Below are 15,397 nucleotides of genomic sequence, written 5' to 3'. Positions count from 1 at the left end.
GAAGTAGTAACTGCGTCAAGAACTCCGCTATCGCTATGTTCATGACAAGCAATTTCTACTACTACTTTGGTTCGGAGTGATTCTGGAGAACTTGATTTTGTAGGAAAATATTTATATTTGAAAGATTTACTTGTTTGACGTTCCTGAAGACGGCACAGATGGAACTTAACACTAAAATGCAGCGATTAATTTTGAAAATCCTTTTTCCTGTATTTTCTTGAGTTTTCCCACATTTTCCTTAATTTTCACAAAAAACATTGTTGGAAAAATTTTGAAAAATGGAGGAAGAAAAATAAAATTCCGACATTATATCTTCAACACAATCCAATAGAAAAGCGACATTATAATTAATTTATTTATCAACATATTTATTGTAAACCTCTGGCCGTCTGGATTGATACAAAAGAAAATCTTTGCGAGCTTTCTGAATGACCTTGAGATCTGAAAGAGGAATGAGATTACTCATTTGATTACCAATTCACTTGGCTAATTCACCAATTTCTTGGAAAACTATTTCTTCCCATGCGTCAGCTCGAACGAGAGTAAAACCATCTGGGCCAACGATCATGGAGTGACCGTAAACAACATATGCTGCATGTTCATTCCGGGCTGGTGAGATAGCAGCCACGTAGAATTGGTTGTCAAGCGCTCGAGCCCGGTTTGTTAAATCCCAATACTGGTCCCCAGAGGTAACATGCACAGCTGATGGAAAGAACATTAAGTCACAGCCTGCAATTCAAAGGGTAGAGTATGGATCATCAAATAATTATTGTGAATTAACTCTCAAGTTTCAACCCTTTCAAAGTTACCATTTTTCCCATATATTTTGATAAACTCATCGAATACGGTATCCTTACAAATTGCAATACCACATTTAAAATCATCCACTTGAAACGTGGTGATTTCATTGCCGGGTACTAATTTGTCAACTTCGCATACATCCAAGCCCGTGATTGTGCGAAAGTTACATAAGTGAACCTGAAGCCAGAAATAATTTTTAATTTGAATACTTCCCGATAAGAGTGAGTAAAAATTGAGAGTTTTCCCAAGATGACTTTCCTTACGATGACGTGCAACTACATCTCCATTCGGGTCCCAAACTGCAGATGTATTGTAGAAATTATTGCGATCACGTTCAATGAGACTACCTACGATAAATACGCCGTACTGTTTTGATAGCTTTGACAAAGTACCACCAGTTACACCGTCATTTATTGACTCAGCTGCAGCTTTAATAATGGCGCTGTCAGCACAATAGTTGAAATTGAAGCATTCCGGTAATGCAATTATTCGTGGCTGGTACTGGTTGACTGCTTTCGATACTAACTGCTCAAGATGGGTTAGTGTTTGAGTTAGATTTTGCTGTGCAGCAAATTGCAAGAGGCAAATTCGAAGGCCTTAAAATTTTTGCAAATATTTCTTTTTAGATTGGAAACTGCTCAGTAGTGTAAAAATAATTTCGAACCCACTTGTGTTACCATTTGCCATTTGCCTAGCGAAAAATGCAGTCCAATCGACACTAAGTTTACGATAAACGACTTTGATTTATTCAAGTCAATAAAACATCAGTCCACTAAACGACTGCTTTATAAGACACTTTCCAAGATAAAAGCTCACTGCACTTCTAAATTTGGAAACAGAAAGATTTCAATGTTTTTTATCTTCTATGATTAAAATGTTTACTTTAAAAACCTAAATATCATGACAGGTTTGGGCCTGCTTTGGACACTGAATCCTCGAAATCATTAACGTCTGGACCAAATTTCTTTAAATGCTACTTGGTGCAAGCAAATCGGTAAGTCTATAATGAAAAGCACGGTTAATCGAATTGCATAAAGAATTCTAATGCAGCCCGAGCAGTAGTAATTAGAAAGTTAACTGCAAATGGTTTTCATTTTTCACATTGCAATCGGTTATCTAATCTACTACCGTATCTCTTCGTCGTAATTTAAAATGATAACGTTTATGAATTAGAGGTGAGCGGGCCGTCTCGTTTCAAAAAATCCGGAGACAAGGACTTGTGCACTTTGAGCAGAGTCAGGGTTTTCACCGACGTAGATAATATGCAGCTAAGTATGCTACGCGAATTGTAATATTGCATCTCGGGTCAAAGTAGGACATAGAAAGTCAGGCGGGCCAGACAAAAAACTGGGCGGCCCGCTCACCTCTATTCAAGAATTCAAAACACTCATTTAATCACAAACGAAAGCTATCTTCATAGTGTCAAGGTCAACAAAAAAAAGTGATATCAGGTAAAAACAATGTGTTTCATCATTGCATTTTATGGCTTCTTCGAAGACACAAAAGTTTTAGTAAAAAATCCAAACATTGTGCTTTTTATCATAGCACTCTAGCTACAAGCAAGTATGTCGGATGTCAAAATTGTGTCTTGTCGTGACACACAAAGGAAACATGTTTATTGTTTAAGAAAAGAACGCATTGAATTCACACTTGAAGAGATTTTTCAACGTTATGTAGGTATTCAAACCCACTGACGCTGACGAAAAACTGAAAATATCGTCTACCTCGAAATATAACGAATATTAGCGAGACAGGGTAAAATAGAGATTTTTACACGTCAAATAGAGCAGTATTTTGATACCAATAATACCATTAGCAGTCACCATTAAAGCTGTTAATGGTATTTTTGGTATCAAAATACTATTCTATTTGACGTGTAAAAACCTCTATTACCCTGCTAGGTGCTTTGACTAAACTTTTTTGTACAGTCAATGGCAGTGAAATTTCAACATGAATTTGCCTCAGCTGTTTTTCAGCTGATCCACACAAACAATCAAAACTGATTAAATGTTTTTATATGGTTTTACCACTACCACTCATGTGCGTGTTGTAGCTTAAACCGTACAAACAAGTATAAATAGTTGAAAAACAACTGAAGCGAATTCATGCTGTAATTTCACTGCCTCTGATTTTATGTTATTGCTTGAAGCTTGAAGTGCTATGCTTTTATTCTTAGCTAACAGGGAATATATACCAATGAAAGAATCGACCAGAGCATTCATCGCTTCTTTTTGTCGTCGTTGTCGATGACGCATAACTAGCTCTTTATAGCTAAATTTGATTAGCAGATTGAGGTTGAGCTTTTTTTGGTAGCTTATATTTCGCTACTAATGCCCACCAAAATAAGATTCCTATTAATACTTGAACCAGCCAACAACTTTTATACTTCAACAACTCCACCTCGATAAAGCAATAAAAAAGAAATTATCTTAAAGCAATTGTTTTCAGGTAAACTTATAACGGAAACAAAATTGTATAACTTCCTGATAAGTTATTGTTCTGGTTAAAGTACGTAAATTGTACAAGAGCCAAATGCATGCATTAATGTGCATATTACCGATAATGTTAGTAATTAGGAAAGTTTTGAATTTTCTTTATTAATTATGCATGTACATTGTGTTGTGGGTATAGAGCTGCACAAAAATAATTGCATAGCTTACACACGCATGCTTATAATAACAATATCTACTTCCCCTGTTATTCCATTCATTGACTATGCGCAAATGGGCATCCCTTGATTTCAATATAGAATGTTTTTTTGTTGACACTCAACATTCAACCCCTGAACGAAAGTAGTCTGAACTTGACTCATCAAAAGTTCAGTTCGGTTTTGTACTTTCTACAGTACGGTACGGTGACAAATCGAATAGCGATCACTTATCATACGTGTTTTTACATATTATCGGAAAATGTTAATTTTGAGACAATAACGCGACTTTTCAAAAAAAAAGAAGAAAAATATTAAAAATCGTTCAGCCGTTTATGTATAGTGGACAAGGTATAGCTGTTGTGTTTATGTGATGATCAAAATGATGGATTATCGCTCGATATTAAATATTAATTAAATTGAAGTGTAATTTATTACAAGAATAGCAAGTGGTTTATCGAGGTATAAACAGACTGAGGGTGAAGGATATTTAATATATTTCGTGGAACATTTTTTTAGGCTTTGAATTAGCTTTACTGGTAAAGAAAAAACCGAATATTTTAATGTTGTCTGCAAGTAGACGATAAAGTTCAAAAATATGAGGTTCTCTATCACGGTTCCAGCGAAATGTTAGAAACTGATACTCAACACACAAAACACTGACACTCAAATTTTTAGGACTACACCATAGTCCTTCGCTAAAATTTACTTTTACTCAAAGAAAATTTCCAGTGCGTCTTAATTCTTAAATAAAATATAATGCAACCGGCATTAATCATTCTCAAGTGTCGGACCGAATTCCTTTCTTGATATATGGGATAGATTTATGATCACGAAAATTTTATGAAAATTGTATAATTTATATAAAACTGAATATTTGGTCTCATTTAAAATTCAAATTGTTCCTCGTCGGCTCTCATCCAGTGTGGAAATGATGTATGTACGTAATGTGTATGTTAAGAAAAACGGAGAAGAATAAAAATATTGTCTGGGAAAAGTTTAAATTGGGTGAAGTAAGTTTATTAAGTGTATAGTGTGAGAAGTGCATATATAACTTCCGCATCACGATGAAGAATGTGTATTATTCGAACCAGTTTGTTATATTTTACAGATAGTAGCATATCAAACTGCTTGACTATATAAATTACGATGAGATAAAATAGTGCATAAGGTGTAAGGTTTTGCCTTAAGGGAGTGAAATAGGTACATCTCGTATTTCATTACGTTGATGCTGTTCGTTCAAAGTTAGAATCATTTGAGCAAGATAGGAATTGAGTTATTTAAATGTAGATGGTTGCATTGCTTTCATTGCTTATTTTAAGTGTTTCTTGTACGAAAATATGTCCACGATTTTACAGTTATGTTATTCGAATTGATAAGTTTCGATAGTAATACCTAAATCGTCGATTTCTTACTAAACATAATGTACACGTACACGATTCTCGGAACAATTTCAAAAATGTGAACATTTATCTGTAGAGTAGATCCGTTGACTATTAGAGCTGTGTCTTCTTTCTCTTGTCAGCTGTAATTGAAACCTTAAATCTCTATGTCGTCTGCCATCGGCAACGATGACAAAAGTCATAAAAACGTACATTTAAACTAATAGATTTAGTGTTAATACTTCAGCATATGAAAGTTTTATAAATCAATTTAAATATGATACAAAAGGATAAGTTGGTAGAAACATCGATAATTACCTGCACCTCGGCCATCATTGTCTATTCATTGTCTACCTACAGAGAACAGAGCTTAGGGGCCATTCACAGGTTTTTTCATGTGTCGGGCCGAAAATGAGAAATTTTTAAGATTTTTGTCGCTTTTTCGGTACCTTACATGAAATTTGTTTTGACTATCTGTTTTGGACGATTGATTTTAGGCACTTTCACAGATAAATCGTCCAAAACAGATATATGAATAAGTACTTTTTGGAAGATAGATGTAAACTATTTTGATCTGCAATTGGTACCAATTTGAAAAGAATATTTTCAAAATGATTAAAAATAACGAGGGTCCCGTCAAAATAATTGATCGTTAATTACATCATGAAAATTCATGTCAACTACCGAAGAAGGAATCTAGATGTGCCCTCAAAAACGTTGATAATGGCAACAAAGGATCGGATTTGCAAATTTCACTTCAGCATTTAATTTGTTATAATTCTTTCGGCATTCAAAATTGTAAATAATCACACACTCAATAAATTTTCGCGTACGCAGGGGAGGGAGTCTGAAAATCAAAATTTTTCGTTTGTGTAATTTGGAAATGGCCCCTCAGTTGTTAGCGTAATTCATCCGCCTAAGATAATTTAGATTCTAAGAAACTTCTGCGTTACCATAGCACTGCTTCTAGCACGACCGCTCATTTGTCAAACGTCAAAAAACCTCCAAATTTTCAAATATGTCTGCGTGTATGATTGCATGTGTTGTGTGTTTTTATTCACACAAAGAAATCACGACTCGTATCTTTACAAGAAAATGGAAGGCCGATTTTGAATAGAAAATACTCTATCATCTGTCATCGAGAGCAAGAACGAATATAAGCGAAATCCTCCAGTTAATATTGTCTTATTAATAAAGCGAAATTTTGTCAAAACGAATGAAGTAAAAGATTTTTATCAAAAATTAAACGATATTTTCAATAAGTGTAGTATCAGATTTCATTACTGTTTCACGATACGACCGCCGTTTCACAAAGATCGTTTAGGTCTGGCGAGATTTGTTGTCTTAAACAAGCAGTTTTAATAAAAATTGATTTGAATTAAAAAAAAATTATTCGATTCATTTGTTTACCCATTTTAAGGACTGTCATTTCTCCCTTTTATCTTTTACATACACACATATATATGTAATAACTAACCTTTTCTAGAGTATATGAAGTCTGAAAAATGGACCCTGATGGAACGAAATAATCACCAACCTCAAGCACTAACCACTTGACTACATAAATGTAATTAGAAAATCGAAATTTTTCAATAATCTTACTTACCAATTAAAATTGCAGGGATTATGTTTCTTTTGCATAAAATTGAAATCAAAACGTAAACTTGAAAGTGTTAAATATGAGTGAAATTAAAAATCAAAATTTAAATACAAATTGTTAACATTTAATCAAAATAAAAAGTTTAATCGATTACTATCAAAATGTGGATATACTCTTGGCTGTCAATCCTATTGCTGGACTGCCATTTCGTACTTGGATACTTAAACATTTACATCAGCCAGAAGGAAGTTATGAAACTCATGGGTAAGCAAGAAAGCACTTAACATTACAATAACAAGACTTTCGACAAAATAAAATAGATTTATTATTCGGCACATTTTATTCACCATTTTTAACACCACTCATCCAGCAAGTAAAAGTAAAAGAAAATTGTTAACGTTTTTCCCAATCTGTTACGCGGTTTATATACATAAAAACATCAAGTCATTTTTTCACCATTCTTGTCTGAATGAGAAAATCATGTTCATAAACACGACATGATGTATTACGAGAATGCTAAGTCATGCGAATTATTACAAAAGATTTTCTTTCTTGGTCGAGCTCCTTTTTTTCCCCGAAACCATTGTTCGGCGATGGGTGTTCGAAAAATCTTGTGTCTTTAGTTGTGGATGATAATTATGTGGAAAAAGAAACGTATGGTGTGGGGAACAGGATGTTAAAATGTCATCAGGATTTTGAAAAATACGCAATTACATAATACTCACGGAAATACTTCTCACCGTTTGCTGTTGCACTACACTGTGCTTGGTGTACAAAATTTACGACTTTTCTTTCTGAAGAAAATGTAATTTATTGTTGAAAGCGAGGTTGAAAGGATATTATTTTTCATGAAATTTTTGTTACCAAGCTTCATACTAATTCGTTATGAAAACCGAACGTTTCTTAAAAAGATTATACTTCAGCTGGTGTATTTATTAAGGTGGGGTGTAACATGAGCAGAATATTTATGAAATCTGATTTCGTGTGGAATTATCTTTATAAATTGAAAGAAATCCAAGAGATTTAGTCAAGACTTTTGCTCGGATTGTACATTGAGCACATCTTTAGATTGAACGTTCAATTACAGTGTTTCTAAGCCATTGCATGTCGTAGAGACCATTTTGAAATTTATGCATTTTTCAAACAAGAATTGGCTTCGAAACTCATATCTGCTGCGTTTGTTGGGTAATTGGGTAATTACATCCAGGAATTTAGAAAATTGTAAGTGTTGTATTGGCATTGTATAAAATTAACAAAAATATGGAATCGAAGCAAAAAAAAAACTTTGATGACAAATGTCTTTTAACTTTGAAGAAACTCATCCGGCTGGGTCTGAACAATTACTGCACAAATGGCCAAAGTTTTTATTTTTCAAGCATGAAACTATTATATTTTCCAGAAAAATTACTGAAAATGTTCTTTTCTTATTGTAAGTCAATGAAGAATATGTGAATTGCACTATTCATCTACCACCCAACTTTATGTGTTTTAATAAAAAATAAAGTTTAGCCAAAGCTTCTTCGAAATACGTGAAAAAGTGGCTGAAAGTAATATAAAAGCTCTTCCTGTTTTCTTTACATTGAAATACGAACACACAGCCATACATACTGAAATTGCTCCTGTAAAAGCAAAGTGCATTAACGACAACAATGTGCAAACCCAAGAACAGCTACAGAATACTAAATCATTGAATTTAAAAAAGTTTTTATGGGTTCCGTATATATATGTGAAAGACAATCATTTTAAACGTTTTCATGTTATAATAGGAGCACCACACATTTTATTATACATATAATCTGTCTGTAGTTCGGTAGAGTACTGAGAGTATACGTTTGGAGAAAAAGTTTTTGAGGAAAACTAACCGACGTTTATTTTATATTTTTTTGTTTTTCATTATACAATTTATAAAAACAACAAATTTTTCCAGTCAACGAACAAGAAAACAGTTACAGCATAGAGAGCTTTTACCATTCTTCCGTTGATTGTGGGAGAATGGTGTGTATCTATTAACTAACGAAAAACTATTACTGTATGGGCTACATGCATGTGGATATTAGATGTGTGTGTATAGAAAAAACATTTGTCTTTACAATGAAGTTGAAAATTGTTTTAATTAACGATGTGATAGAGTATGTGCTGGTAATTTTAATTTTCTGTCTGTTTCTATTTAATTAGTCATGTACATATGTTACACTTCAATATTATTACCACACGTAAAATTAGGATAAAACGGGGTAAAAATTTGTATACAATTACATATAAACGTAAACGGACCAAAATAGAACTAATTGGTTGATTTCTATGTAATTTTCATTTTCTCTTTCTTCTTTTTATTTTAATGATATAGAATCTAGCCTAAAAACAATTGAGTTTTTTAAACTGGCATGTCACGGCATCATATAACAATTAACCTTTCAGAAAAAGCAAGCGTATCGCAAGTGATTAAATCTTGTACTTCATTTATGCAAAATATTGCCTTTTGTTTGATACGAAATCTATCGCTTCAATGTTTTTATTGTACTTTTCTTATTTGGGGACACTAGGCAGGCCACTTGTTTATTATGCCGTCGTTGTCGATAGCAGATGACTAGCAAAGTCCCTGATTATGGTATGTTGCAATGACATAAAAGTGGTATGTTGTTTATAAACGAATTCTCAGATTAGTCATAATTAAGTCTCTAAAACTATCACCTTGTTCTTTTTTCTGGTGAGAAAGCAAAAAAAAAGAAACAATAAAGTACATCGATACGAGAATGAAAGCGCTCTCACTAACGCGATAAATGCGACGGGATATCTTAAATTGATTGAAACAGTGTGTCCTAAATTACTGACCTTCCACTGATTCAAAATGCAGTATCGTGGTACCTATGCTATAAAGGTTTCCATTCGCTAATACGCGCACACGCACATGAACTAACTCTTCGATCAGAAGTATGTTCTTTAAATAAACATGGCTGCATAATATTTAACAAAGCTAAAAGAGATCGAATATTTCTAAAATTCCTGGAAGTCTCAAGGCTTAAATTCACTAAAATACACTAAAAATGGATATAATAACAAAAAAAGGTTTTCACTACCAGTCTGGGGTCCGCCTTCTGATTTTGCTTGATTAACCTTTTAGAAATGGCAAGCGTGTCGTCATAATAGCGGCTAAATCTGGTACTTCTTTTTCAAAGTACTATTTAGTGTTCTAAACAAAATCTTGTACTTTATTGGTTTAAACATGTGTACATTTGCAACTTTAACAGTAGTGTTACTAGTCTTTGGATGTAGGCAAAAAGAAAATATTTTAACTATTTACCAAGAACAAACACTGGTTATTTAAATGAACTAGGCATGGTTCGCTACATTATATCTCTTTATTTATTTTGTCTTAGCGTTGTCTTATTAGCGCCAGGGACCGTGTCATCAACTCACAACCGCTTTTCATATAGAAATGGGTCGACATTCTAAAACCACTATCCAAGAAACATTAGTGGCTCGGTTGAGCTACTCTAACACATTTACATAAAAGATGCATGAACACTTTACGAAACTATTTACTTTAATCTAAAGTTAATACGAATCCATATTACAATGTAAAATACATTCGATCTAAGGGAATAAATAAAATAAATGTACAAAAGAAGCACTTTCCTTTAAGAACTCCTCATCTCATCGACACAAAACAGTTTACGTTCGCATAAGAATCTCGGATCCACTCCAATACGGTTGCTTTATAACACAATTTTCCTGTGTAACGTTATTTCATATCGAAGCACTGAAGGTATGTAACTGTAATAAGGGAATATTTGATTCTGAATCGTTTGAAGTGATGTCAAGCAAGAAATTAATTGATATCGGTTTCTCGTTATTTGTTAGGTTATTTGGAATGGAATTGGAATACGATATCGGTTGTACGCTTTTTTGTATACTCTCGCACTGGTTAACATCAGGGCTGAACGGTAAACCACATCACATCGTAGCGAAGATAATTTGAAATTTTCGTGTAAATTTCCTTAACTTTGCAAAGAAATCCTTTTTTTGTCACCGTTGCAAAGGGGACTTTGACAATACAAGTGGCAAATATAATTAATATATTTTGTGTTGTTGCGCTACTTTTTGGTAGTGCCAAGAATATTTGTGGAACATTTTGCTGTACAAAGAAATAAAAATACTGACCTAAATCGCACACTCCCTTTCTTTGGATTACCTATTTTCAAATCAATACTTTTACTTTATGCCAAAGTAAATATCAATTGTACCTCGTAAGGTTTTGTCGGTCGTCGGTGGGTTGCTACATTGGATTTTCATGAATGAGTTCAATTTAGAAAATTAGGAACTATTTACAATAGATCCGACATTTTCCATTCACTTACTTTTTTACCCATTCAATTTTTTCCTCGATTTACACTTATTGTTGTCGTACCAGAGTGAAATTGCGAAACCCTTTACGAACGGCAATATCATAAATATCTTATGAACAACTACGGCAAAAGTAAACGGTAGGATCTAACTTATGTCGTCGTTTATAGCAACTTACATGTTAAAACAAATGAAGTAAACGATTTGGTTACGTTCTGCTAAAATGACTTTAACCTGTTACAAATTGCAAGCACATGACCAGTATTATTATCAGGTCTGTTATTTTCATCGATCAAAGTATTTTTAATTTGTTGATTACAGATCTTGTACTTCCATTTTTTTTAACCTGTATTTTACTAGATAAAGGACCATATTACCCATAGCTTGTCATTATTTTTGTTGTCGTTATCGATAACAGATGACCGTATGTAACTGGTTTATCCAACGATGTCGAACAAGTTAATAAGAAGTCGCATTCACTTGAACATAGTTCTTAGCAGGTATTGATCGAATTGTTGGTTCCAATCTGGTTTAATTAAAAAATACTTTTTAATGTTACCTGGCGAGACCAACAGCAAGTTTCATGAGTATAAATTTCGTTTGAGTCCGTTACTTATTTTAAAATCTTTCCAAGTAATGTCTAAGATCTTTTACTTCATTAACATATTTCTGTCATCGCTGTCGATTGCAGATGATCTCAGGCGTTTTACATGGATGAATTAGCTCTGTACTTTCATTCCTTTAACATATTTTATATTGTTTCAAAGCCTACATTCCCATTATGAGAGACATTATGACTCATAAATCAAATAAATGAATCATCTCGATTTATTAAGCGACACGGTACAACATTCACTGCTTCATCATCATGGTCGCGCTGACACGTTAATGGTAACCGCGTGAACTCCTTATACATTTTCAGCACGTTCGTTTCAAGACGATGTACTTTATCTGTATCTGAATATTTCGTGAAACTACCGCAAGTTAATACAACGTAGAGGGTCCGTTTGACAGTGAAACGATTTCGTGTTTAAGGCATATTTTAAACGTTTTTGATTTTATGCAAAGACACGACTTGTCTCCGTTTATATTAATGTGTCTTTTCGAAATGTTTTTAAATGGTCGACTGATCCTCTATAACAGCTATTTATATCATGGACCGTAAAGGATATTTTGTGAACCAGCCATAGTAAACGATTGTGAAGCTATTTGCATTTGAAACTTACAAATTATACAACAATTTATACTTCATCAGCTTTATCTCACAATTTGATTTAAAAGTACTGAGACAGACATCACCGCTTATTTTTCTCGTCACTCTTGGCAGCAGAGGATTTTTTTATTTCAAAATCAGAGACAATTTCGATGGAGCAAAAGGTTTCTTTCATCTATGTGACATACTTTCTGAATTTTCTCTTTTCGCAGAGCATAAATCACAGAATTCCTTTACTTATTGCTTTACACATTGTAGAAAATTTATTAGTTTTGACTAAAAGCAATAAGTCCATTTATTACGTCCTTAACATCATTTTTCTGAGTCTAATCTAAATAGAATCTTGTCTAGACTCTACCCACACTATTTTGATGTACAATTTTAGATATCAATTCACTTACACATCCTTTTGATAAAAACGTGTTACCAGTGCCGGTCTGGCCCTATGGGCCAAGTCCCGAATGGGCTTTTTCAGATTTTGTACATCAAAAATGAAGAAGCGACATTTTTAAAATTAATGGAGAAAAAAGTTTAAAACATTTCTTTTGAAAAATTACCCGACTGGACCTAACATTGAAAAGTTTGAAACCTTTCGTTTGAAAAACTATTTGCGCACGGGTAAATACAAGGATGGACTTAACAATCAAAAGCTTTCCATTTATCAGTCAGATTTTTAAGCAGGTGTCAATCGAAAGGTAATTGCAGTAGCTTTCAAATGAGCCCCATTTCCGATCAAAGTCAAAGGTTTAACTGACAAATATTTAGGTTGCAGTGACAAATATGGTCAAAGTTGATGTCATTCGAAAGCTCTTAAAATTACCTTTCTAACAAGTCTAATGTCACAGGGAAGCGGAGCAAGATGGGTTTCACTTGAAAAACTATTACCTGATAGTCTTGAACGTCTGTGTCTGTGTATTATGTATGTGCTCTCCTTCGACGAACCGATTCATCTGGGGGAAGCCTTTTTGAATGCTATAGTTCCCTATTTACTAAAACTGCAGTAAACACTTCTGAGGGCGTAAACATCGTTCATTTCCCAAAAATAGCCGACTTTTGGGGCAACTTTAACTGTCGTTTCTTTATGATAATCGAAAAATCATCACAACGACAGTTTTTTTTTTTATTTCTCCTTACATCGCTCTTTTCTTCCCAGGATTGCTGCATTGTTAACGCCAGCAATACTAAGAACAATCTGGAACCGTTTCTGCGAAAAACTAAAAAAATATGGTTTTTCTCGTACCATTTCCTACTCACTAGAATGTCAACGAATCTGCAACGCGGTGAAACTTTACGTCGATTCTATTATCGTTGGAAAGCTCTTGAAACGTAAAATGAGTTATGACACGACTATTTTGCTTTCCAGTCACAGATTTTAGAAAACCTTTAAATCCAAAAAATTTCTGAAAAAGTCGTGGCACGTTTTGAAATTTTTCATCGGTGAACCGATTTTTTTTAAATTTAAAGTATGCTAAATTGAAGCCACGGTCTCTACGAGTAATTATCATATATACACTTAACAAATTTGTTTCTACGCATAGTCGGCAGAACTAATCTCACTATGGCTTTGTGACCAAAAAGATCGGCTTTCAGAGGTGCGCTTTGAACTTCAATTTTTTCTTTTTGCTATTTTCGTAATCAGGGGACCATTCTGCATCGAACCTACCCGTAGGCCTTAAAAAACAAAATATTTTTGTCAAAACACTACACCCTAGCACATATGTAAAATGTTATGTTCATCTCTGGAAGAAGTCGGAAATTCAAACTCGAGCGTAATTACGGCTCTCCCTTTGCTCTAGCCGCAAACATATGTGTTTCATATGAGAGAAAGTGTAACACTCCATCGTTGAATGGACAATTCATCAGCGAAATTTGAGAGCATGCGATCTTATCTTTAAGTATTAAACAATTGCATTGCGTTGTTGTTATAAAATAATCTTTTACTATTTTCCCATTATTATGATGCGATTAACGATGACACGACTAAATGTGTCCTGTTCTCGTAATCAAAATGGAATATTTTCGATATCATTTTGATTTTAAATCAGCGTAACGTAGACAGACGTGTTCAATTGTTTTGATAAATAGATAAGGCTGGGGGGGAAACGCACATTGGAGCAAGGAATGTAAAAAATGTCACCCCAACAGAGTTGCGTGTGAACGTTTTTTCAGGTCAGATCAAATATCACTATATAATATGAATACGGTATATAGTATCCAAATTAGAGGTCATACCCTGTCCTAAGTAGTATTTAAGTACAACTATTATCCGAAATTTAAGAACATTTCAACTCAAATTTAACTAAAATAAGACAAATCTAGTAAAACTCTCAAGGAACCAGCTGTATTTAGAACTAGGTCCCACCTTTCGGGCGGGTCGGGTCCCTTGACTGATAATTTTTCCAAAATAATTAATCAATTAAAGTGAAAGCAAAACAAAATTATCGAGCCTCATTTTTGTCAACTGAATTTCAATTGTCAAAAACCAGACTAGATCATTTCATTTTGCCTTTACCTTATATTACAGAATATTATAAACAAGGTTCTGAAAGAATTTTGTTTTTGTGTGTCACCGCCTTCGTGATCAACTCAGGGTTGCCTTAACCTGGTTCTTTCAGGTTTGATTATCTTATTTTATTTTAACTGATTTTTTCATCTGGGTGAGAATGGACAATTCCTGAAGTCCAAGCCTTTTTGTCACGGTATGGATGTAATAATCTAACACAATTCTCAATTTGATACATTTACTTCTACAAAAATGAAATGTTGTCACTTTGTATTCGTTTAAATTGTGCAATAATCCAATAAGACCCAAGTTGTTAACTAATGCAGTAAGATACCGCAACTCGTGTCAATTACGGCCTTCGATTCGCTCTAACCGCAAACTTATCGCTCGTCCGAGCTGTCTAATATTGCAATACGATACCGCAACTCGTGTGAATTACGACCCTCGCTTCGCTCGGGCCGCAAACTTCACACTCGTACGAGTTGTCTAATATTAGGTTTGGCCTAGCCGCAAACTTCTCACTCGTTCGAGCTGTCTAAGATTGCAATATGATACCGTAACTCGTGTGAATTACGACCCTCGCTTCGCTCGGGCCGAAAACTTCACACTCGTCGGAGTTGTCTAATGTTAGAATTGCTTGTTTGTAATACTATATGCTCACTGTATATGTAATTTCAGGTACAGTCGCCAACATTTCAAATGTCTTTTTTGTTAGGAATTTGACGTTTTCAATGAATTCCACTCAATCCACACAACTCACACTCTGTCTGTATCAGTATGATCCGCTGTGGTTTCCAAGGTTGTATTATTAGAAGGTTGCGCCAACAGCCTTTTTCGTGGTGGCATTAAATAATAAATAATTGCCGTAGTGCATTGTATTTTAAATTAGGCGAATTCTTCGCTGTGG

The 15,397-nt window shown here is 34.0% G+C and overlaps 2 protein-coding genes across 3 annotated transcripts in view; one reads left to right on the top strand and one right to left on the bottom strand.

Annotated features, from left to right (window-relative positions):
• Nucleotides 1-303: 303 nt before the first annotated feature.
• Nucleotides 304-1,886, bottom strand: LOC119077485 (omega-amidase NIT2-like). Of its 2 annotated transcripts, none has more exons than XM_037184712.1 (6): nt 1,684-1,886; nt 1,470-1,624; nt 1,060-1,397; nt 810-978; nt 496-729; nt 304-441 (listed from the first exon to the last, which is right to left on the bottom strand). In XM_037184712.1, exons 2-6 carry the CDS (start codon nt 1,486-1,488, stop codon nt 353-355), a joined length of 849 nt encoding a protein of 282 aa, XP_037040607.1. In that variant the 5' UTR covers nt 1,489-1,624; nt 1,684-1,886; the 3' UTR covers nt 304-352. The 2 variants fall into 2 exon arrangements, with proteins under 2 accessions (XP_037040607.1, XP_037040597.1); XM_037184702.1 differs by having other exon boundaries at nt 1,693-1,886.
• Nucleotides 1,887-6,461: 4,575 nt separating this feature from the next.
• LOC119076354 (tyrosine-protein kinase Dnt) overlaps nt 6,462-15,397 on the top strand; it is a 52,350-nt gene continuing 43,414 nt past the window's right edge. Inside the window, exon 1 of the mRNA XM_037183054.1 lies at nt 6,462-6,694. Within this exon, the coding sequence (XP_037038949.1) occupies nt 6,592-6,694 (103 nt within the window). The 5' untranslated portion in view covers nt 6,462-6,591. The remainder of the gene's footprint in view (nt 6,695-15,397) is intronic.

The sequence above is a fragment of the Bradysia coprophila genome, chromosome III (assembly GCF_014529535.1).
Source record: "Bradysia coprophila strain Holo2 chromosome III, BU_Bcop_v1, whole genome shotgun sequence".
Classification (NCBI taxonomy): domain Eukaryota; kingdom Metazoa; phylum Arthropoda; class Insecta; order Diptera; family Sciaridae; genus Bradysia; species Bradysia coprophila.
This window is presented reverse-complemented; position numbering and strand designations above follow the sequence as displayed.

What these genes read in the sequence shown, in the direction of transcription:
- LOC119077485 (XM_037184712.1), bottom strand. An exon ending in TAGTTGCACGTCATCGTAAG is followed by an intron (nt 979 to 1,059) that starts GAAAGTCATCTT and finishes TTCTGGCTTCAG; the next exon opens with GTTCACTTATGTAACTTTCG. An exon ending in CAAAATATATGGGAAAAATG is followed by an intron (nt 730 to 809) that starts GTAACTTTGAAA and finishes TTTGAATTGCAG; the next exon opens with GCTGTGACTTAATGTTCTTT.